The sequence below is a fragment of the Streptopelia decaocto genome (assembly GCF_964273445.1).
Source record: "Streptopelia decaocto genome assembly, chromosome: 22".
In the NCBI taxonomy this organism is placed as follows: domain Eukaryota; kingdom Metazoa; phylum Chordata; class Aves; order Columbiformes; family Columbidae; genus Streptopelia; species Streptopelia decaocto.
The window spans coordinates 3936279-3957330 of record NC_138677.1 but is presented as its reverse complement, the minus strand read 5'-3'; the positions used below and the strand labels follow the sequence as shown (position 1 = coordinate 3957330).

Sequence of the window (21052 nt, the reverse complement as noted above, 5' to 3'; positions counted from 1 at the left end):
CCCCCCTCCCCAACGGAAAAAAAAAGGATCCACCGAAAATAGGAAAAAAACAACGAAAAAGAGGGGGTTAAAAAAAACAACAAGCCACCGAGCCCCCCCGTCGCCAGCCCCGGCCCGGCTGTGGGGCGGCTGAGCGCGGCCGGAGCCCGACGGCGCGGGCGCACGGTGGAGCCCCCCCGGGAGCCGCGCTCCGGCCCCGCCGCCCCCCGCCCGCCGCCCCCCGCCACCGCCACCATGAACAAGCTTTACATCGGGAACCTAAACGAGAACGTGACTCCGGCCGACTTGGAGAAAGTCTTCACCGAGCACCAGATCTCCGTGAGCGGCCCCTTCCTGGTCAAGTCGGGCTATGCCTTTGTGGACTGCCCCGACGAGCAGTGGGCCATGAAAGCCATCGAAACTTTTTCGGGTAAGCGGCGTTATCTGCCTTCCCTCCCGCCCGCTGCCTCCTCTCCCCCTCCCGGGACCCCCCCCGGGGCTCACGGCCCCCCCACCCCTCCCCAGACACGGGGTGTCCCCCGCTCCCTTGCGCCCCGTCGGGGTTTGCAGCAGCGCTGGGGCGGGACCCCCCATCTCCCTCCCCAGCGCTACCCCAAAAATAACCCAGGAGGGTGGGGGGCAAAAGCGGGACCCCCCGCAATACCCCAGGCCGCCTTCGCTGGGTTCGGCGCGGGGGTCCCGTCGCGGCCCGGGGAGGGGGTGGGCTGGGACTTTGGCCATTTTGATTTGAAACTGGGTTTCCTGGGGCATGTGATGTGTGGAGTAGCGCGAAGGTCGCCATGCTGCTCGCAGGGAGAGAAAAAGCTCCCCGGGAAGCCGAGAATTTTTAGAAAATTTGAATTTTTTTAAATTATTTTTTCACCCCTCCTCTGAAGCTGGGTCCCCCCGCCCCCACCGGGCTCTGCCCCCCTTCCCCCCCCAAAAAAATAAATATATATATATAAAAATCATCATCATAACCCAGCAGCAAAGAAACCCACTCCATTTTCAAAGAGAAATCCATTTCTGCCATGGAGTTACAATTTGTGAGCCTTTTAATGGGAGGGGGGAAGGAAGCTGCCCGAAGGGCTTGGTGCGGGCATTAAACTGGGCGAATTAGATGAAGGCGAAGAATTGGTCCCAAAATATTATTCCTCATTTTCTTGCGCTCAAAGCAGGATGAACTAAGGAATTAAATATTCCTGAGGAACGTTGTCCAAACAGCGAACTCACCACTCCCACCGCTGCCCATTTGAAGCCAGCCTTACATTGAATAAAATGCACTTGTAAAGGGATCGGAAAATGTATTCGTGCATAGTTCGTCGTAATTTGAATTAAATTGTGAGGTTTCACGTGATAGTGTGTTATCCAAAGCTTTCTGACCACTCCACCCAGATTTTAAAAAACAGACCCATTTTGTTTTTAGGCAAAGTGGAGCTTCATGGAAAACAGCTAGAGATTGAACATTCGGTACCTAAAAAGCAAAGGTAATGCGGTGTTTTAATTTATTTATTGAATTATTTTTACATTTCTGTTGGGGGGAAAAAAATTGTGTAAGATAAAGGAGGCAAAAAAACCCAACAAACGCGAATGTGTGCGTGTGAAATTAGAGATATTGGTGATTTGGCTTCAGATACGTCCCCAGCGAGGTGAGAGGCGGTTTGGAGGATCAAGGTTTAATTTCTTTTGTTTTAAAAAAAAGAAAAGAAAACTTCATCTGTGAGCAAGTTTATTTAAAAGGGCAATGGTTGAGCTGTTACCCAGCGGCTCGCCCAAGCTGTTGGGTGGCTGAGGCGGTTTGGGTTGGGATTTTCAAACTTGTGGCACTGGAAGAATTTCCAAACCTCGCTTGGCGTCTCTGCTGTGAAATGGGCGAAATCTTTTGTTTTCCAGAAGAATTGTAACATTAAAATATATATATAAACAAATTTTTAAAGAAAATAAGTGAAATTTGCCAGGATTTGATGGTGAACACTTAAAGAAAATAATAACCCGCCATGGGGCTGGTGGCTCCGTACCAGGGAGGGATTTAAAGCCCGGTGAGCGTGGGCGCTGCCCTGGCTCCTGCCCACCCGCACCTTGGATTTTGGGGCAAGAGCTGTGTTGTTTGGTGGTTTCCATCTACCTGCCCAGGGCTTCTCCCGCCGCGCCGGCCTTGCCCAGCCCGGCCCTCTCCATCATCTCCATCTTCTTGGCCCTTTGTTGTTGCTGGCGCGCAGGACGCCGGAGCAGCCCCGGCCCCGCGGTCCCCGGCCCTGCTGGGGCTCGGCCAGGAAATAGCAAGAGTAGTTCATTTTGTATTTGCGGAGACCCCCCCTCCCCAAGGAGGGGCCGCTTGGGCTATGGGCAAGTTAGACCCCAGCCCAAATAGTCCACGTTGGATCGCACAGCCTAAACCCGCGGCGGCCACGTGACGGGCGCTCGCTCCAGTGCCCGCGCTGGGAGGAGGCGACGCCAACTCTGCCCCCAAGCCCCCCCCCCCGGGTCCCTTGTCCCTTTGAGCCCCCCCTTGGGAGCCCGGTTTTGGGGTCACTTGTCCTGGCTGGGTGGGGGTGCCAAACTTTGGCACAGGGGGCTCCCCCAGCAGGAGCTGATCCCAAAGGCAAACCTCAAACTCATCAAATAATTTTCTAGGCAAGATCTTTTATTATTATTATTATTATTATTATTATTTTAGGACCTGGTGGCAGGTGAGCGATGGAGCTCGTTACTTGCAGGGGTTTAATTATCAATGAGCAAAGGGTGGTGTTGGGAAGGCAATTACCCCAGGAAGGGCAACATAATAACAGGCAAAAATACTCCCGTTTCTTTTTTGGTTTTATTTCCTTAGTGCTGCTGGATAATCAATGGGCTGGGGGAGCAGAGCCCCGGGAATGGGGGGGGGGACACCCCCAAGAACGCGGGGGTGACATTTGCTGCAAACGGGAACGTTTCTGTGGTGTGTGGAACGCGAAGGAACGCGGGGGGGCCGGGTTGTCCTTCTGCCGGGTCCCCCCGGAACGGGCACGTCTCACGTTTTGTTGCTAAACCCCACTTTAGGGGCTGGGGGGTTTAAATGAGCCCCCCCCGGGGGCTGGTTTAAAGCGACAGGAGCCGCGGTGGCCCCGGGACGGGGGGGGGGGTCCGGGGTCCCTCGGGTCCCCCTTCCGGGCCGCGGTTACTTTGTCTCACTTTGGGGAAGGTGTTTGGTGTTTCTGGGTCGCCAAAAGGCAACTTTGTGGCAGCTCCTGGTAAACTTGGCAGGTTGGTTGCCCCCCAAGAGCTTTTGGGGGGTAATTCGGTGGATTTTGCTCCCCCCCCGCCAGCCCGGCTGGGGTGATGTGGGGGGTGCTCCCTCAAAAGCGACTTATTTTCTCTTCTTGTCTCCTTTTTGCTTGTTTTTAAGACTGGATTTTCCAGTTTAAAGGCACATGGCACAGGAAACGGTTAATTAAGTGTGAGCAGTGAGGACAGAATGGGATGGGGTTGGTGGGATCTAAACCAAACAAGCTCCCCCTCCCTCCCCCAAACCTGATATTATTTTTTCCTTCCCCCTTTAGAAATGTGGGAAAACAAGTCCTGAGCACCATTTATAGCGTTTTACAAACGACTTTTGGATTTTGTTTTCTTCTCGTTTCAAGTACGAATAGGAACGCTCAGGAAAACTGATTTGGGTGGTTTAGAAATGGATGTTGTGTGTTGTAAATAAGCCTTTCCTGGTGGTTTGTTTCCTCCTTCAGAATCTCTCCTGTCCCTCAACTCATCACAGAAATGGATTAGAAAAGTAGTGAGTGTGTTAATATGGCAGAGGAAAGAGTGATGGGTGCGTGTGTAGCTGCTGCACCCGAATACTCAGCAAAGATAAACTGATTTAGAGTTGTTTAATTACAGTGATTCTTCAAATAACCCTTAAAGCTGCAAATTATGTTAATGATCTCGGGGAACCATTTTAACAAAGTACTTTAGACGTATCGGGCTGTGAAGAAAAGTCACTGCTGTCGTTTCATTAAAAAGAACCCGGGTTTTAAAGTTTGTTTAGATGTGTTTAAAGGATCTCAATGCTGTTTGGGAGTTATTTTTTTTCTTTAACTTTGCTGGTAGAAAAACTCGGGGAAACTTAAGAGGATTTTAAAAACAAATGATCGCCTGCTTTATTCTTCGGGAGGTTAAAGAAAGGAAAAAGAAATCAGTTTTCCTGCTGCAGATGAAGGGTCAGTGGGGGCTGGAGCTGCAGAAACCGCTGGGGTTGAAAGAATGAGTGAATGAGGGGAGGAGGGGGCAGGGGAAAAACGTGAATCCATCGCAGACATTCCAGATCTGAGGAATGTGGAAGTGAGCGGAGCCGGGAGCCGAGCGGGGCTGGGGGAGCCGGGAGCCGAGCGGGGCTGGGGGAGCCGGGAGCCGAGCGGGGCTGGGGGTGCCGGGAGGAACGGGGCTCGGGGAGCCGAAACGGGGCTGGGGGAGCCGGGAGCCGAAACGGGGCTGGGGGAGCCGGGAGCCGAAGCGGGGCTGGGGGAGCCGGGAGGAACGGAGCTGGGGGAGCCGGGAGCCGGAGCAGGGCTGGGGGAGCCGGAGCGGGGCTGGGGGAGCCAGGAGCCGAAACGGGGCTGGGGGAGCCGGAGCGGGGCTGGGGGAGCCAGGCGCCGGAGCAGGGCTGGGGGAGCGGGGAGCCGGAGCGGGGCTGGGGGAGCCGGGAGCCAGAACGGGGCTGGGGGAGCCGAAACCGGGCTGGGGGAGCCGGGAGTGGAACGGGGCTGGGGGAGCTGAGAATTAAATGGAAGCCAGATCCAGAGAAATAAATGGGGCTGGGGGAGCCGGATCCAGCCCAGGGGCTTCAGACCGAGCTCAGTCACTGGCTTGGGGTTTCAAGGGTCCGGGGGCTCCTGAGCAGAGCTGGGAGTTATCAAATGTTGTTAATGACACCAGGATTGTGTGTCGTGCGTAAAAGTGGATGGAGAGATCTTAAAATTGGCGCTTCTTTGTAGTCTTTGTTTTCAAATCAATGTTTTCACACTCGAGAAGTGTTCTCTTTGCATGCGTGTAATCATGCAATTAATTGTTCGTAATGAAATATTGTAAAATTTTTGATAAGAGCGAGTGTGGTTTCTTTGTTTAATTGGTGTTAGTCTAAAAATGCTCCTTTCTGCCTCCTGATGTTTGAATTCTCTGAAAATTGGGCTGAGGAAAGTTTACTAGTTCTTTTCCCTTAAAATGAAGACACTGTCTTGAATGCTGAGACAAAATACACTCTTAATCCAATCCTCAGATCATCCTCTTTCCCTTCAAGCAGGTCTGGTTTACAAGTTCCAGCGTCATTAACAACAATTAGCGACCCCCGTGTTTGGAATGGGGGCAGGAGGAACAGGGGCTGAGCTGGGGGGGGTTGGGGCTCATGGGCCATTTTGACCCCCAGAAAGGGGCAGAATCTGGGGTTGTTCTTTGCTTTGTTCTTGTGAGCTTGGAGCCTGTGACACCTCCGAGAGCTGTGGTTGTGTGGGAATTAATGCATTTCAACCATTTCCAGCTAGAAAAACTAGAAACTATTTGTCATTAGATCAGTCATGAATGATTTGTCAGTAAATTTAATCCATGAGGGTTAAAACTGAGATGATTTAATACATTTTAACATACCTGGAGGAAGGATATATTTGCCAATTTACAGCCTGAAGTGAGGGAAATGCCTTTATTTCTCCGGTCCATGTAGGAGCCATAACTGACCAATACATCCAAGAAATTGCAATTTAACCATAAACTTTGTAGCCTCCAATTTTGAACCTATAGAAGATGTAGCCCATGTAGATGCCCTTTGTTAAGAGTTTGGTGATTTCTGGCTTCCAAAGAAAAGAATACATTGAATTCCAGCAGTTGCTGAGACTCAACCTGCTCCTCCCATGGAATTTGTTTCTCTCTTTACTTTTTAGGTTAAAACCCAAGCAAACAGAGATATGGCCGAGGGAAGTTGGGGTTAAAGTACTTGCTTTGAAAACTGAGACCTTTCAGAATTAAAAATAAATAAATAAATACAAATTCAAAGCCCCCAGCGCCGTTAATATTTGCCAGAGCTCCCGGGGGGGTTTGGGCTGCTTGGGGGGGCACCATTTTGATGGGACAGGTTTGATGGGGGAACCGGGAGCCTAAAGCAAAGGCACAGGGGAGCCCCGGGAGTGCTGGTGTCTCCCCCTTCCCCAGAATTAAAGAGCAAACTGAAAAGCTGAGAAGCCCGAAACCTGAAGGTTGTAGGTTCCTTCTTAGAAAAAGCCTTTTGAAGAGGTCGCAGACACTTTTCTATATGTTTAAAATCATTTTTCTTCACCCGAGAGGAGCTTTGTGCATCTTTCAGTTCTTATTGTGCCCAGTGCAAAGCGTGGAAATGAGCCGGGAGGGTCCTGCACCGGGTGCCTGGGGGGATAGAAAATGCACTTGGCTGAGTCAAGGTTAAAATAATTAAGAAAACAAGTGGCACGGGAAGAAAATGCGTGAGGGACGGGGCTGGTGTCCCACGTCATCATGTGTGCGCTGGGGATGGGTTTGTGGAATAATCCGCTCACCAGGAAGGTTGTTCTTCACCTATTTCTGATGGAATGAGGAGCATGGAGCCCTGGGGTGTGTGTTCACCCCAGCGCTGAGTTTGTCCTGCTGCTCCTTACCCGTCAATGCACGAACCCCGCGGGGAATCCAGCTCCAAAATCTTTGCTGGGCTTTACCTGAAAATGACGAGTTTCTCCCGGAGGTGGTGGAGCTGGGGGGTCATGGGGGTCTCGCTGGAGGGTTTTCCTTCTTTCTGCAAGAGGTGTCCGTGGGTCTGTCCATCTGTCCTTGTAGGTGTCCTGCGGCACCAGATGTTCTGACCAGATGTGTGTCCCCGTGGAGGGGACAGGCTGGGGACGCTGAGGTTGCTGGGGGGACCTTGGGAGGTGTGTCCCTGTGGAGGGGACGGGCTGGGGACGTTGGGGTTGCTGGGTGGACCTTGTGAGTTGTCTGGACAGCGGGAGGTTTTACAGCACCCGAGCAGCGCTGCCCCATGGTGCTGTGGGAAAGTTAATGGGAAGCGTTGGTTTGAGCTGGTTTTCTCAAAACCAGGGTGCGTTTTCTGCTTCTGGTGGAATAACCTGCAGAAGGGGAGCGGAAACCAGTTCCCCACTGGTTTGTGTCCATCGCCTGCTCATGAAGATGCTCGAGCGGTCTTCACGGGTTTAAGAATATAGATTGAAACAAAACACTTGTGCTTCAGTTGAAAGCCGCCAGGTTTTCTCGTCTGGACGGAGTTAGGGATGGACGGGGCTTTGGGGAGGGGGCCAGTGAGGGTTGGGGTCCTGCAGCCCTTCCCGCGGGGGATGCTACCCGACCTCATCCCCTTCCCTGGGCTCTGCCTTCGTTTTAGGAGCATCTGAAGTGAAACCGGATGCTTTTGGGTGTTGCTGCAGCTCTGGGGTGCCAGTGCCTGTTTGGGGGGGATGCTTTGGGATACCTGGGCGGTCAGGAGGTGCTTTTGGGAAACCGGTGCCTTGAGTGGAGCTGCCGTTACAGCCCCTGCATGGAGCGTCCCCAAGGAGGCTCATAAAACCAGAGAGCAGGGGGACGGTTTCTGGAGGTCCTGGCGAGGGGCTGGTGGAGCTGGGAGAGGGGACATCGCTATGGGATGGGAGCAGGAGTGAGGGCGAGAGCATCCCCGTCCGCTCCCGGTGCGAAAGAGCAGGGGAGCGCAGCCTTCCCTTCAGGAAAAGAATTAAAAAAAAGAGGAAAATAAACACAAACCATGTCCGTCCGTCTCGGAGGAGCCCTCGCGATCCGTCAGGAAATGGGTCATTTATTTTATTGTGACTGACACTTGGGAGCCCTGACATGGTCAGAGCTGAAATTTCACACTTTGCTGGCTACTGTAATTATCTGGTTGGTGTGGAGCGAACCCGTTTGAGGAAATAAAACCCTAATCCACGGGCATCCCCGGCAGAACGCGGTCCGAGTTTTATTTTGAGGAGAAGCCGGCAGGTCGGGTCTGGTGGCGCTGAACACGGCGGGTCCGTGGGAGCTGGCCAAGTTCCACCCGCGCCACGAGACGCAGATCCCGCACGGTCCGGGGATATCGCCGTGTGTAAACAGCACTCGGGTTTACAGGGAGAGCGGCTTGCGCTAAAAGGAGAACGTTTTGACTCCGACGAAGGTCCTGCTGTAGTTTCCTTTCTTACCGAGTTACAAGCGGAGATCCTGGGGGAGCAGCCTCCCTGACCGGAGTGTAAAAGAAAAGAGACAGGGGAATTGTGATCTAGAGCCAAATACAAGGGAAGAGAACCAAAAAATAAGGCTCTCAGGGCCAGATTTTCACCCACAATTGGAGCCACGTTTTTCCAACTTGCATTTAAGCGTCTGAATAAAAGCTCCGTTTTCAGAAGTGATTAGCGCCCGATGTGCTGAGCGCTCTTGAAAAATCTGACTTTTGGAATTCCTTTCTTCTTTCTGGAGATTTGGATCTGCCAGCTGACACCGGGGGGTTTCAGCCCCCTGGGTCCGCCCCCGATGCCGCAGACGCAGCTGCTGCCCTGAAGCCCCAGGAGGGGCCGGATGCTGGGGGCACAGGCTGGCAGGTCCCAAAATGTTACTTGTGCCCCTGTATCTTTGCCCTTAGCTACATGGAGAGACGTCGTGTTTAGTGCTTGTGGCAAAAGGCTTGTGTGAGTGTTTGGGAGTTTTGGGGGTGCACGTGGCCGAGGATGGAGCTGTGGGAGCGATGCCTGAGATGCTCCATCCTCATGTTCCACGTTCCCTCCGGCATTTCTCACCCGTGAAGCTCTGGCTTTATGTAAACTCGAGCTATCCAAAGCTGGGGGTTCAGACCTTCTGGTTGTGTCGTGTGTGGAGAACAACCTGCGGTTAAACGATGGTTGAGTTAAGCGGGGCTGTCAGTCTCAGCCAAATGGTTCCTTGGTTAATCACGTCCAACCAGACTTGGGGGGTAGTGTTGTGTGTGTACACCGAGTGTATCTGTTTTCTTTGCTATGAAGACACTCCTGTGTGTTTTGTAAACTCCTGTGGTTCCAGCCTGCAGCATAAAGGTATTTACAAGCAAATTGCTCAAATGAGCAAAGCCGAAGGGCAAAGGGGGGTCTCCTTGGGATGGAGAGCTGCTGGAGCCTTGATGGGGCTGTTTGTTGGGGTGTCGTGTCTTGAAAAGCCAAGAACCTGGTGTAAATGTTCTGCTTTTGGGCTGGGATTCCCGAAGCTCCCAAGGAAGCGCTTTGCACAGGGAACCCGTCCTTTTGAAGTTACCGGGGCTCCGGTGGTAAAATGAGGCATGTGCTGAACTGAAGCCTAAACACACAACTTTCTATGTAGTCATTGTTTAGCGTTCGGTTACAGCTGAACTAATAACGCAACACATTTCTCTGACATCTGCAGCCTCTTCTTGCTTATGGCAAAGATGCGAAGTGGCTGAGGCTTTTAGACGTGATACGTGTTGCGGGGAGAGAATATTTGTGAATGAAGCGCTTGCCCCTCTGAGCCGTTCCCTGCCCCGCGATGCTGCTCTGGCCCTGCCTGGAATGTTTGCACAGCGCAGATTTTATCTTTAATTTCCCCAAATACCTGCTCGTGCAGCTTTGGAAGCTCCGTTCTGACACCGTTTATGCCGGTAAAACCTGGTGGTGTGGGTGTTGGTGGGAGGCAGGAGAGAGGACACGAGCCCCAGCGGGTGAAGGAAGATGCTCCAAAATGTGCAGAATGCACTGAAATGCAGAATGTACTTTTATTTAATGTGTGCTTTTATTTGGGTTTTTCTATCAGTGTCAGGGGTGGAGGGAGGGAAGGTGCCAGCAGAACTTCTGCCACCCCCACATGTACTGATCGGCAAGAAAATTTGCCTCTAAACGTCACATTTGTTGGGGTATTCATAGTCCCGGTGCTGCCGGTGCGAGCTCCTGGCTCAGGTTTGGTTAAGGTTGGTCGGAGATTTGGGGCTGGGAACCCACCGGGTTTAGCTGGGCTTGGCTTTGGGACGTGTTCAGAGCATCAGAAAGAGCCTTTCAACGCGTGGCAAGCCGCCAGCAAATTAGAATGACAAGATAATGCAAAATGGATGCATTGTCTAAAACTCATCCATCTTTCCTCTCTATTACTTACTGTTAAACTCGTCCTGTCCGCAGATCCTTGATGTATCGATTTTGCCAAGGACGGACGGCACAAGTCTGGGGTGATTGGAGTCTTACTCTGGGCACGTTGAGAATAAGGGGTTTTGGACATTCTTGGAGATTTTGGCACCCTTTGAAGCCCTGTGGTGTTGACTCCTCTGAGGTTGGTGCAGAAAGGTAGCGCAGCCGTTTAATAGAGGGGGGAACCTAAACCAGAGCGTTTTTCCCCATTCCCTTCCTTCTGCACCCGAGGTTCTAAAACCAGGAGCGAGTTCTCCAAGGATCCCCATGGACACCTCTTCATTCCTGGCAGCTCCCTGAAAAGATCCCATCAATTATTAGGTGTGATCCTCCGTGTACAAAGCGATTCCAAAAAAAAAAGAGCTAATGGAGAGAAACCAATTAGACAGATTTATTAGCCCAAGATCAAATTCTGGTTGGCGAGATGATTGATGGGGATGATTAATCACACGGTGCTTGCTCGCCAGAGATAACGGCCGGCCCAGGCGAGGGGGTCTGTGGGAGGGTTGTGCGTGGGGGACGCGTCCGTGTTTCTCGGCGTCCGTGTTTCTCTGTGTTTCTCCGCAATCCCGTGGCCGGTTCACTCCCGCATCCCTCCAGCTGTGAGAGGCCAAACATCTGGCTTGGCCCGGTCCTGGGGGGTTCAATAGTGCTTGTTAACACCCCCCTGGCTTGGGGGGAACCAGGAGGTGTGTTGGCTTGGAGGGCAACGTAAAAGATGGGAAACTCCAAATCCTGGAGGCAGATCCCAGCCGGGCTGCGCTGGGCGTTTAGCAGGTGCCTGTTTTTTGTGCTTTTATCACCTTATCAATGGAGGGAATATAGGAATAATATTCCTGCTTCGCTGAGGTGCCGGAAAATGGAAAGCCTATCAATGTATAAGGGAAAAGCAAGTAATTTCAGCTACAACTTTTCTCTGAGTCCCCCTGGCAACGTTTGTGTCTTAGCAACCACATTTTCCTATTTAAAAATGTTTAAAACATTAAAAAACAACAACAACAACACATTAACCACAGGATTAAGTGCTTTCCTGAATCAAAGCCTAACTAGATAAATGAAATGCTGTTAATTGAATCAGGGATGCACTGTGTTTTCAGCCCCCAAATTTGCATAACATTTGCATTTGATTGAGAAGCCGTCATTAATGTTGTTCAGTTCTAGTAGGTCCCCCCATGTCTGGGGCTCTGGGGTCCCCCCGCCCCCAGGAGCTGCAGAGATGGTTTGGGAGGAGCTGCCGGATGGGGTCGGGGTCAGCCCGGAGTTCTCTGCTCTGTCGCCAGCGGTCGCTGCCATCGGTCACCTCTGCTCTGGGAAACTCACGGTGGGGACGGGATGGGGAGGATTTACCGAGGGCATCGAGAGGTTTCCAGGGTGTCACCTCTCGGTGGAGCCACCAGGGCGGCCGCTTCTCCAGGGCTGGATCAGGGGACGCCACAATCCTGTTGTCACCAGCAGCACCGCCGGTTTGGAGCAGGAGCGCGATGCCGGGGTCTGTCCCCAGGATTTGTGGTCCCTCTCCCTTCCTGGCCCTGCAGCCGCTCGCGCTCCTCTTGCCACCCCCAATTAAAACAAACAAACAAGCCAGCAGCACATGGCAGAAACCACCCACATTTGCAAGTCAACATATTTTAGCAGGTGGATCAGTTGCTGCGACTCACCCCGAGGATCTCGGAGGCTCCTGCCTCTGGAATGAGCCCGGCAGCATCCCCGAGAGCTGCTGCCGTGTGCCCCGGATGGCGATGCCAGAGCTGCTCCGTGGCTCCGTCACCCCAGGGACACGGGCACGGGAGGGACCAGCTCCTGCCTTTGGCATATCCTCAACGAGAAGCCGGGGAATTGCACCTCTCGGGGTTATTTATTTGGAGTGGAGCTGTGCCGGGAGCAGAGGCAGGTACGGGCAGGACCGGGCTGTCGCGTGGGGTGATGTTCCACGGCGGGGATTTAAATACAGCCGGACCTGCTGCTGGCGAAGCCAAGAGCGGGTTTATTTATTCATGACTTCCTCTGTAATTCCAGCCGCAGTTGAGCGCTCGGGTGGAGCGGGGTGTTCCCACCCAGCATGGGCAGCTCTGCTTGGTCCGAACCCCCGGGGGGCTGAGGGACATGGCCCCGATTCTGGCACCCACAGGCCAGGGGCTGCGTATTTGGGATGCCGGCTTAGCCTGGGGTGCGTGAGATCCTGCTCACCCCCTTGGGCTGGGAAAGCCCCGTCTCCCCCTCCTCGTGGGGATTAATATGTCAGTGATGGAGACGGTTAGGAGCAGCAAATAATCCCAGTGCTGTGGTCGCAGGGGGAGGAATTACCGGTTAATTAACATATTAATGAGGGCCCGGTGCCCCATGAGGTGCGGAGCAGCCCTTGGCCATGCCCGGCGTGGTGATGCTCTGCCCGGGCAGGCGCTCCCGCCGCCTCCGCAAAGGACACCCAGTGCTTTTTTCTTTATATTTTCATTTTTAGGGGGAGAAAATGAGATGCCACCGGCAGAATGACGGTGCGAGGACATAAATGGCTCTTTTCTCTCCATAGCGCGTTGGATGCCGGTCACGTCTGTGCGGAACACATGCTCTGCCCGTGCAGATGCTTGTCGCGATCTGGAGAAGTTTCCGTGGCGGGGGCGGGCGGGGGGACCGCGGGGTTTCCTCTGTCACTTCCAATCCTTTCGACCCTCCCTGGACTCTGACATTCTCCGCATTCTGAAGTTCTTAATCTCTCTCCCATTCGTTTTGGGATGTGGATCAGCATGGAAACGAGAGATCTGGTTTCAGAGCGTTTCCCGCAGCCCCCGCCACACGCTGGGATTTTAAGGGTTAGTTTGGTTTCTTTCTCCTCATCGACCTGGTTTGTGTCTATAGCAGTGACAAAATGTGGTGTTTTGGAGCCTTCCTGGTGGTGAAGAGGGCGGGAGTGCTGAAAATCCTATATTTTATGCTTCATTCTGACTTTCAGAGGGGAAAGCTGCCCCCTCCCTCCAGCCTTTGGAAACCCTTGGTGACCCTGGGGAGCACCAGCCCTGGTTCTGGTTGAAAGCAGCTGACCCAGCTGGGCTTTCTGGGGGGTTTTTGGGGTGTGTTGGTACCCGGATCAGGGGGGGGATGCTGGACCCGGCGGGATGGGGGTGTGGAGGATCCATCCTCACCTGGGTGGCGAAATCCCACCCATGGCTTTGGGCCATTCGTACCCAGACGATTTCTTCCCCTTGACAAATGAGCTGAGCCGCCTTCTGAAGTTTTGCAATTAGAAGATAAGGATCTGGAATCTCATTTTCTTTCTGTTTTGGGATTATTTCATGTGCCCGTGAACAGTCTGGATGTGAAGCCCGGGTCTGCGATGAGCTGCTCTGAGGGTATTTACCCCACGTAGCGCTGCCGTGGTCCTGGCGTTTATCTTCTGGGCACCTTAAAATTCCGTGGGTTTGGTTATTTCTGAAAACAGGCTGCCGGGGGGGACCACCCGTATTGGGGGGGTGGCACTATTTGCACCCACAGAGCTGCATTCCCCGAATGTCGTTGCCTTTGGGTGGGGGGTCCGGCAGCACTTGGGGTGCCAGCCGTGGGTCGGGGGGTGTTGGCAGCGGGTCGGGGGGCTGCACAGCGGTGCCGGAGCCGCCGGCCGAGCCCCGGCTGCTCTCAGCTGTCTGCAGCAGCTGCCGGCGAGGGGGGGACAGCACCCCTGGGGTAAATTTGGCATGGGAGCTAAAAAAAGAGTTTCTATTTTGGGAAAAGGGAGGTCGGGAAGAGGCAGGAGCGCAAGGGTGGGGGCGCTGGGAGCACGGCGGGTGGTGGAACGGGGGCTCCCCGGTGGAAATACTGGTTTTGGGTCCCACCGGTGACATCCCAGGGTCACCCCCACACGCAAGCGGAGCGGGAGGGCAGGTTACACCAACGCAGGGCTCCCTTTTGGCTTTCTAACCCCGCTATTAAACCTGGCCAAAGCCTTTCCAGCCGTGCCCGCCTCTGGGCTGCAGCCGGTGCCGAAGGGTCGGGGGGGTTGGCATTGTGTTCTCGGTACATCCAGCACTGATGGAATTAGCCAAAAGCCGTCAGAAACCCGGGTAGCACGCGGAAATGCGAAATGTGGTCAGATACAAACAACGTGCAACGGTTTGGTGCGAAACGGCCACGTTTTGGACACCAAAGCTGCTTTTTTAATCACTCTTCATTTCTTTCAGGAGCCGGAAAATTCAAATCCGAAACATCCCGCCACAGCTGCGATGGGAGGTAAGAGGAGCAAGTGGAGAACTGGAGACCAGGTTTAAGGACTTATTCCCCCACCAGGTTTCTGTACTTGGGATTAAAGTTCATTCATCCTTTTCTTTCTTATTAACTGGGTCTAATTATACCAGCTCCTTGCGTCCATGCGGTTTATTCCTCTCCCACTGCAGGAGTAAATTCAACTGGCAGAAGCAACGTAAGCTACACCAACAAAAATCCCCATTAATACCAATTTATAGTGATTTATCCATTGTGTGAGGGACAGAATGGATCCTTTCTTCCCGCCGCTGCCAGGACGTTCCCGACTCTTCCCATCCCTGAGGCCCCTTGGCCTGGCCAGGCGGGAGCTTCCTTCGGCTAATTGCTTGTGAAACCTTAATGACGAGGAAGCTGCCGTTATTGATTGATTTTATTTCCCTGCTCTGTCCTGATGGTCTCGGTGTAAAGTGGTTTTACTTTTTCTCTCCGTTTCCAGGTTCTGGATGGTTTGCTAGCCCAGTATGGCACCGTGGAGAACTGTGAGCAAGGTAGGACGACAAAAGAAGCCGCGTTTCAGATATTTTCTGCCCCAGCTGTTTGGAGGGGGGAGGAGGAGGACGGACACGCGGTTTCCCTTTGTCAGCACAAGCCGCAGCTACAGATGTCAGGAGGTCTCAGCCTGGTCGCTGGGGCTTTTTCTTATTGTTTCCCATTGCTACAAAGCGAGTCCCGCGGTGGCTTTGGGGAGCACGGGGGTGTCCTGCAGCAGGGCGGGCTGGCGTTGTCCCCGTGGCACCACCGGCATCCCCGGGGGACATGCGAGGACTCTGTGCTGTTTGTGGGGTCTCAGCCTGAGGCGTTTGCGCTGCCTTTTGACTTTTTGTCCCTTTTTCTCGCAGTGAACACGGACAGCGAGACGGCCGTTGTCAACGTCACCTACGCCAACCGGGAGCAGACCAGGCAGTAAGTCCCCATGGTGTCCCCAGACTGTCCCCGCACTGCCGCACTAGCCCCTTCCCCCAGCAGAAAACAGGATTTCCAGTGCTGGGACTCAAATCGTGCGTGTGCTTCATTGAGCGTCTTTGGTCCCTTCGCATCTCACAGGGACGGGGCTGCTGGCATGGGAATTCCCGGTTCCGCCAGTTTTAGAGTTTTTTGGGTGTTTTTTTCCAAGAGTTGAGTCACTGCCCGCTTTCTGGAGAGCTGCAGTCTGTGCTGTCTCCGCAGAAAGCCGGGGCGGTTTGCCGGGGCTGCGGAGCCGTGGCCGGAGCCTCGTGTTGCTCTTGCTGTTGGCCCCATCTACCGACAGCTCCGGCTCCTGCAGCCCCGAGCTCCTGCTGGAGTGGGATGGAAACACCGGCCAAAAATCACCAGGCAAAGGGGACATGGGAACCGCTCCCAGCACAGTCCTGTCCTGCACCCAGGGCTCCCGTCCCTGCTTGGAAACATTCCCCTGAAGCTCCTTTGGCTCACCCGGGCTGGCTGGGAGGTCCCACCGGGTCCCTGCAGCATCTGATGTCTCCCCAACTCCCAGTGCTTCTTCACCGGGTGTTACGCCAGGGAGGGCTTGGCCCGTTTTGGGTCGAGCTGATGCTGATTCCACTTGGCGTGGGACCCCCCGCCAACCCCCTGTCCCCTTCCAGAGCCATCATGAAGCTGAACGGGCACCAGCTGGAGAACCACGCGCTGAAGGTCTCCTACATCCCCGACGAGCAGTCGGCGCAGGGGCCGGAGAATGGGCGGCGGGGCGGCTTCGGGGCGCGGGGCGCGCCCCGACAGGGCTCCCCCATCACTGCGGGAGCTCCGGCCAAGCAGCAGCCCGTGGACATCCCCCTCCGCCTCCTGGTGCCCACCCAGTACGTGGGGGCCATCATCGGCAAGGAAGGGGCCACCATCAGGAACATCACCAAGCAGACGCAGTCCAAGTGAGTCCCTTGTCTCGCGGTCACTGAGCTGAGGGCTCTGCGGTGATACGTGAGGCTGGATTGATTTTTTGGGGGGGGAACGGGCTGTCTGAGGCCCCAGCCTGGCTTTCTGGGCTGTGCTTCTAGCATGTCTCTTTTGTTGGGACAGGACCCGGGTGGGTGCGTGGGGGTGTCACTGATCCAGCCGGACCCATTTAGCGTGAGCTCATTGAGCCCGTAGCTGCTGTATCCATGTCAAGTATTGAGCCCAGAATTAACTCTTCTCGCCTTCCCTGGGTGCATATAACCTCAGAGCCGGGTGGGCTGCGGGGACATGGAGGGAGTGGAGCAGCTGCGGAGTCCCCAACAACCGCAGTACCTGTCCTGTCCCTGCAGGATCGATGTGCACCGGAAAGAAAACGCGGGAGCTGCCGAAAAAGCCATCAGCATCCACTCCACCCCCGAGGGCTGCTCCGCCGCCTGCAAGATGATTCTGGAGATCATGCAGAAGGAGGCGAAGGACACCAAGACGTAAGGATCCCCCCGTGTTTGTGTTGCTCCTCGCTGGGCTCCGGTCCCGTCCCAGCGCCGGGTGATGCTCCCACGTGTGCAGGAGCTTTGCTGTGGGGACCAGGGGACTCGGGGCAGCAGGACCTGAGCTTCCCCTGTCCCTCTGTACCAAACCCTCCCTCTCCTGGCTGAAATCATCCTTCATGTTTTTTTTTTTTCACCCATTCTCCTCTCTAGAGCTGATGAAGTGCCTCTGAAAATCTTGGCCCATAACAACTTCGTGGGGCGCCTGATCGGCAAAGAAGGGCGGAACTTGAAGAAAGTGGAGCAGGACACGGAGACAAAAATCACCATCTCATCGTAAGGCTGCTCGCTGCCTTTGGGGACACCAGGGCTGACCTTCCTCAGGCTGGGGCCGGGGGGAGGATGAGGAGGAGACGGGTGATGTGGTGAGAGGGGCAGGGATGCTGCCCATCTGCGGGAAGGCACTGTGGGCTGGGTGCTTTATTCTGCAAAGCTCTTTTGAAATATCTTGGCTTTGTGTTTTCTGTATTCCTCTCCCCATCCCTTTGGCGTCCCCTGCCCTCCCCATCCCTTTGGCGTCCCCCTCCCCATCCCTTTGGTGTCCCTCCTCCCCATCATTTTGGCGTCCCCTTCCCAGCCCTTTGGTGTCCCCCCTCCAAGCCCTGCAGGGCTCAGGACTGGCTGGGACTGGGGTTTTACTCTTAAATCCTGTTTTTTTGGGTGAAGGCAGAGGGGACATCCCAGTTCAAACTGTGATGTGGTCCCTGCTCTGTCTGGGGACATGGTGACAGTGGCAGCCTGTTGCCCCGATGGGAAGGAGCAGGGGATTGCAGCGCTGACCTGTTTCTCCCCAGCCTGCAGGACCTGACCCTGTACAACCCCGAGCGGACCATCACGGTGAAGGGCTCCATCGAGAACTGCTGCCGCGCCGAGCAGGAGATCATGAAGAAAGTGCGGGAAGCCTACGAGAACGACGTGGCCGCCATGAGCGTGAGTGGGCTCCGGGCTGGCAGGGGCTCTCGGGGAGGGCGCCCCGATCAAACAAACGAGCTGTTCTCTGCTCTCGCCCGCAGCTGCAGTCTCACCTCATCCCTGGCCTGAACCTGGCGGCGGTCGGGCTCTTCCCGGCCTCGTCCAGCGCGGTTCCCCCGCCACCGAGCAGCGTCTCCGGCGCCGCGCCGTACAGCTCCTTCATGGTGGGTGAACAGCAGCCGCTCGGGGTGTCCCCTGCGCTGAGAACGTAGAATCAGACATGGTTTGGGTTGGAGGGACCTTCAAACTGCCCCAGTGCCATGAGCAGGGACATCATCACCAGCTCAGGTTGCTCAGAGCCCCGTCCAGCCTGGCCTGGGATGTCTCCAGGGATGGTTCATCTGGGTACCTGGGTCAGGCTCTCACCACCCTCAGGGCCAACAATTCCTTCCCAGCCCGGGGGGCAGGATCTGGGCTTTAAACTATTGCAAATGCACCACAGAAGGTGCTCGGCCCCCATGGGGTTGGTGCTGGCTCAGCCCCGCACCCCTGGGTGGGGAGTGGGTATCACCTGGGGGGAGCTTGGAGCTCCGTCCTCGCGGTGACACTGAGACCTGAACGGTGACACTGAGTGCCAAACGGTGACACCGTCCCCGCAGCCGCCAGAGCAGGAGACCGTGCACGTCTTCATCCCCGCGCAGGCGGTCGGCGCCATCATCGGCAAGAAGGGGCAGCACATCAAGCAGCTCTCCCGCTTCGCAAGTGCCTCCATCAAGGTAGGATGGGACCCCCCCGCCAGCCCACCCCTGAGCCGGGGCCTTTCTGGCTGGGAGAACCAGTTGAAAAGCCCAGATCGGGCTGGGGGCCCGATCCTGCGGCAGGGCAGGGGACATGGCCACAGCCCCTATCTGTCTCTCCCTCCAGATTGCCCCCCCGGAGACGCCGGACTCCAAAGTGCGCATGGTCGTCATCACCGGCCCCCCCGAAGCTCAGTTCAAGGTTCCCTCCACGCTGCTGTCACTGTGGGGAGTTCGGGGTGTCCCTCTGTCACCCCCTGGAGCTGGGAGGGGGGAGTAGGGGAGTGACCCCAATTTTGAGCTTGGCCTGTGGCTTGGTAAACCCAGCCTCTCCCTGGGGCTGAGCTGGTTGGAAACCCCAAGAACTGGGGTTTCACGGGATGCTGTCCCCCCGGGATGGCGGGGACATGCGGGGATGGGACACCTCGGGTGGCCCCTGACCCCCTGCCCCCCCTGCAGGCACAGGGCCGGATTTACGGGAAGCTGAAGGAGGAGAACTTCTTTGGGCCGAAGGAAGAAGTGAAGCTGGAGACACACATCCGTGTCCCCGCCTCGGCCGCCGGCCGCGTCATCGGCAAAGGCGGCAAAACCGTACGTGGAGCGATGCTGGGATGGGGATGGGAGCACCCGGGGATGGGACAACCCGGGGGGGGTACCTGGGTACATCCCAGGGGTGGATTTCCCTGGGAACTGGCTGGGATTCCCTGGGGAGACTCAGTGACACGGTCCCTCCCCGCAGGTGAACGAGCTGCAGAACCTGACGGCGGCCGAGGTGGTGGTGCCGCGGGACCAGACCCCTGACGAGAACGAGCAGGTCATCGTCAAGATCATCGGGCACTTCTACGCCAGCCAGGTATGGCCCTGCAGACCCCCAGCACCCCGCGGTTCTCTGGTGGCTTGTATGGGGGTGTATCCACTTGCGTGTGTCCTTTTGGGGACGTTCAAAGAGTTGAGAGAAGGGAACGGAGCTGGTGAGGGGCTGGAGCACAAGTGTGATGGAGCGGCTGAGGGACCTGGGGGGTTCAGCTGGAGAACAGGAGCTGAGGGGAGACCTTCTGATCTCTGAACTGCCTGAAAGGAGCTTGGAGCCAGGGGGGTCGGGCTCTGCTCTCCAGGAACAAGCGCCAGGAGCAGAGGAAACGGCCTCAAGTTGCGCCAGGGGAGGTTGAGGTTGGATGTGGGGAACAATTTCTTCCCCAGAGGGCTGTGGGGCATTGGAACAGGCTGCCCAGGGCAGTGCTGGAGTCACCATCCCTGGAGGGTTGGACAGACGGACATGAGGTTCTCAGGACATGGGGCAGTGTCATGGTGGGGGAACAGTTGGACTTGATGAGCCTGAGGGTCTTTTCCAACCAAAGTGATTTTGTGATTCTATGCAAAGCCACGTCCCTGTACCCGGGGTCTCGCTGCGCCCAGGGTCCCCCCCAGCTCCCCTTTGTCCCTGTCCCCGCAGATGGCTCAGCGCAAGATCCGGGACATCCTGGCGCAGGTGAAGCAGCAGCACCAGAAGGGACAGAGCCAGACGCAAGCGCGGAGGAAATGAGAGCGGCTCCCGGGAGCGCCGAGCAGCCAAGGCCGGGCTTAAGAGTGGCTGGGAATCAGTTACCGTAGACAGACGATACTTTTTTCATTAACCGATCGAGATTAAAAGACAGTTTGATTGGCTTCCCAGGTAGATGCTAGGGTAAAAAAGAAACAAAAAGAAATTGGGTCCTTTTTTAGCTCCATGTGCCAGGGCAGCTAATGAAATGGAGTGAGAGGTGCCGCTCGGGGCCCCTCTCAGGCACAGAATTTGCCCCAAATTTCAGTTGCCTTTGGGGTCCCATCGCAGCCCCAACCTCTCCGCAGCTGCTGGACATTCCCACAGCCACGTGTGGCCTTTGGAGCTTCTCGTTTTGATTTGTTTTTTTTACCTATTTTATTTGTTTTTTTCCCCAAGACAAGTTCCAGTGGATTCTTACCAACCCCTGTTGATAACAAGATCCACTGCAGGGGGGAAAAATAGATAAAACCCCAGGACAGCACCTCTGTTTTCCAGGATGATTTTTTTCTCTTTTTGGTTGTTTGAATGTTTCTTTTCACTTTAGGTCAAAGAAATACTTTTTTTTAATGTTAAGCCTATGAAATGATGTCGGAAACAGGACAGGCGACTCTTTCTCAGTGATTTCTGCTGTGGAGGAGACGACCCATCCTAGAGATGAGGTGAAGTGTCCGGGGCAGGGACGAGCTGCTGCTTTTCCCTCGTCCTAACAGCAATAAACCAGCACCAAAAGCACCCAACAGAGAAGCAAAGAACCCCCTGCTTGGTAGGAAATACTGAATTAATCTGGTTAATAATTGGATTATGGTAACTCCGTGCATGCAGAAGTGCTACAGAGCCTCCAAGGGCTCGGCCATGGGGAATTATAGGTTGTTTTTCAGAAGACACCCAGGGAGTATTTTTATTAACTCCCCTGGGGCAATTTGTCTTATTTCCCCTCTCCAAATCTCTTCTAGGTGGGGGAAAAATTATCTTGAAATTGGGCACATTTTTGCTAGTTTATAAACACTTTTT

General features: G+C 55.0%; 1 protein-coding gene across 2 annotated transcripts; it reads left to right on the top strand.

The window, feature by feature from the left end:
* Positions 1-234: 234 nt before the first annotated feature.
* On the top strand, positions 235-20041 carry IGF2BP1 (insulin like growth factor 2 mRNA binding protein 1; the record flags this gene model as incomplete). Of its 2 annotated transcripts, none has more annotated exons than XM_082071017.1 (15): positions 235-409; positions 1406-1466; positions 14270-14318; positions 14788-14839; positions 15191-15254; positions 15935-16216; positions 16592-16726; positions 16943-17065; positions 17584-17719; positions 17803-17925; positions 18361-18477; positions 18626-18700; positions 18958-19089; positions 19238-19351; positions 19952-20041. In XM_082071017.1, 15 exons carry the CDS (start codon positions 235-237, stop codon positions 20039-20041), a joined length of 1728 nt encoding a protein of 575 aa, XP_081927143.1. The 2 variants fall into 2 exon arrangements, with proteins under 2 accessions (XP_081927143.1, XP_081927142.1); XM_082071016.1 differs by having other exon boundaries at positions 17803-17949; positions 18373-18477.
* Between the last annotated feature and the right edge of the window lie 1011 nt (positions 20042-21052).